Source organism: Rhinopithecus bieti, unplaced genomic scaffold (genome assembly GCF_001698545.2).
Source record: "Rhinopithecus bieti isolate Rb0 unplaced genomic scaffold, ASM169854v2 scaffold_30687, whole genome shotgun sequence".
In the NCBI taxonomy this organism is placed as follows: domain Eukaryota; kingdom Metazoa; phylum Chordata; class Mammalia; order Primates; family Cercopithecidae; genus Rhinopithecus; species Rhinopithecus bieti.
Genome location: NW_016813366.1, coordinates 1,398,410 through 1,401,189, shown reverse-complemented (window position 1 = coordinate 1,401,189; position 2,780 = coordinate 1,398,410). Strand labels below are relative to the sequence as shown.

Genomic DNA, 2,780 nt, shown 5'->3' with positions numbered 1-2,780 from the left:
GGCTGCGCCGCCGCCTGGCCGCGCTCGGCGCCGACCCCGCGGCCCGCGACAGCGACGCCGAGGGCCGCCGCCTCTCGGGCGAGCTCATCTCCATGCGCGACCTCACGGCCTCCAACAAGGTGTCGCTGGCGCTGCTGCAGAAGCAGCTGTCGGAGACGGCCAACGGCTACCCGCGCAGCGTGTGCGTCAACACGCGCCAGAACGGCTTCTCGGGCGGCGTGGGCGCCCTGGGCATCATGAACAACCGGCTGGCCGAGACCAGCGCCTCCAGGTAGACCGCCCGTCCGCCCGCGCCAGGGACCCTCTCCAGGCCGCGGGGCCGCCGGGCGTGGTTTGCTTCCCTTCTCTCAGTCACTGCTGGCGCTTTCTTAATCTTTATCCAATAAAATGAAACAAAAAAAAATTTTTTTTAAAGAAATACTATTTGGCCAGGCCTGATGTTATCAAGGGCAGGTTTTGGGGACGCCTGTGTTCCTTGTGAGTTCCCTTTTCGAGAACCGTGGCCCCCAGCATATTCTCCTTCAGGGAGAGAAAACGTGCCCCCCCCCCCAGGTCCCCACCCAGGGCATACCGCAGCGAGGAGGGTTTTGCAGACTGGCACTAAACCCCGTCCCCATGCACAGAAGCAGCCGGCAACCCCAAAGCATATGGTGCAACTTTTCGTGGCTCTGAATTACCTCCTCAGCATTTAAAATCCTGGCCCAGCCTAGCAGCTTCCTTCTGGTCGTCAGAAGTGATATAGTCACAGTTTTGACAGGTGGGGGTAGGGACAGCCATATGTTGCCTCCCGATGTATATATATAGAACAGCCACTACACACAGAGAATGGTGTAGTATTATGCAATGAGATGAAACATAGCACCAACTTGCGGACTGTGGCATTTCCCCCAGATTTGGAAATTGCAGTGGTGAGGGGCTTAGCTGGCCTTTCTCAGCCCAGAGTTAGTCCATTTAGCACAGAGCACAGGGCAGCTACTTCTAGTGGCGGGCAGTGAGGAGGGGAGCGCTGAGGCTGCAGGAGCCCTGCTGGGCTTTAGCTGGCATCTCCAGGCTCGGATCGGCAGATCTTGAATCCCCCAACCGTCCTTTCTTTCACAAGCTCATCCACAGCAGGGCTTTTCAATATTAACCAGGAATATCTGAGTCTCCTCAGACAAGATATTTCTTTGTTGGTGTGGATTTTTTTTTTTTTTTTTTCTTAACTACTGTTGATCAGTTCAACTATTCCCCCTTTGAGAGATCATGGGGTTGCTGGGTGCAGCCCTCCAGCTTCTCCTCCTCCTCCTCTGAAGGAGGCAGCTCTGCCAGCTGCGTTCTTGGGAACCAGGGCCTGCAGCACCAGGAACCCAAAAGAAGCCATCTTGCAAATGTCAGGGTGTTTGGTTCCATAGGCCATGATGTGTTTGGGGTCAGGAAAGACAGCATCCCTTTCTAAATATTGTTTATCAAGAGGATTTGTCTTCTCCATGCACAGCCTATTGGAGATAGAGGAAGGCAGGAGGGAGGGAGCTGGTGAAACTGGTGGATGGAAGTAATGTTAAGATTAAAGTTTTGCTCTCAGGCTGAGGGACAGATTCTCCCAGACTTGCCTTCTGCAGCACAGGGGGTCCCTGACCTGGAGGAAGGCCAGATACCCAGGCTTCATTGAAAGGATGGTGGTCTGGGGCTGTAAACAAACACTCTCTCTGGCCATTTTTCTCATCTATGATGAGGGTAAGGACAGGTGCCAGAGTTTATACAGTCACGGCGTGACCCACCAGTAGGCAGAGCTTCTGATAGGAAGTCCTAGAAAAGCACCGCCTCACCGCCTCCAGCTCGAGCCATGCTGTGAAATCTCTCTCCCTGGCAAATGTGCCTGGAACACACACATACACAAACATGCACGCATGCGCTCACGCATACAGCATTTGAGTCAAACTTGAATGTCAAACTCTTCTTTCCCCTTCTAGTTCATGGCAGGAAGGGAAAGCTTACCTGAGATCTCAGTGACTCTCCAGCTATTTTGGGTAATTTCTGGTTTGAGTTGGGATTAGTTTTTAAACATGGGCCCTAATCTGGGGTGAAGCCAGTGAAACAGCGCTGGCCAGGAGAGAGGGCAGTCTTGCTAAATACTGAATGGTGGGCTCCTGTGAAAACCATGCTTTCAGGATTCACTGTGACTGTCAGGCCAGCCCAGCGAGTGCCCCCACATCCAAGCCATGGTTGCGGTCACAGTGAAGGGATTGCCCACTCAGAGGGGCACATATTCTCTAGGGCAGGGCCCTCTGACAGGACCTGGAAATAAAATCCACGTTTATCCCTTTAAAAAAGGGAACGATTAAAAGGCATTCAATTAGAGGTGTTACCTAGGCAACAGGAAATAACTTGGGGATCAGAGCCATCCAGAAAGGGAAGAAGAGATCCCCATGATAGAGGCATCTAGATAGTGAGGACTTGATCTGGGAGCAAAATAACAGCCTATCCACAGGAAGTGAGCCCCAGCAACAGTCCAGCAGCCTAAAACCCAGGCATCAAGACTGTGTGAGCTAGACAGGCCTAAAGAGACCTCCAGGCAATCCCCCGCCCAGCGTGCAGGACTACACAGAATCCTGGTCTCCATGGGAGGAACCAGGACCCACCTCCAGAGAAGAAAAACTCGAAACATTTCTTGGCAGTCTTCTCTGTTGGCGGTGCTTCCTAGACTCTATCCTAAGTTGCTTATGCTGCAGCCTCAGCTGTTTTTACTTCTTTTCCTATGCTTTGGTTTTGGAAAGAGGCAACTGAAGGCAGCTTGAGCAATC

The 2,780-nt window shown here is 52.7% G+C and overlaps 1 protein-coding gene across 1 annotated transcript in view; it reads left to right on the top strand.

Annotated features, from left to right (window-relative positions):
* KCNK12 (potassium two pore domain channel subfamily K member 12) overlaps positions 1-2,490 on the top strand; it is a gene marked incomplete at its 5' end in the record, with an annotated part of 3,350 nt that extends 860 nt beyond the window's left edge. The window contains one exon of the mRNA XM_017848023.1: positions 1-2,490. Within this exon, the coding sequence (XP_017703512.1) occupies positions 1-275 (275 nt within the window).
* Positions 2,491-2,780: the final 290 nt, after the last annotated feature.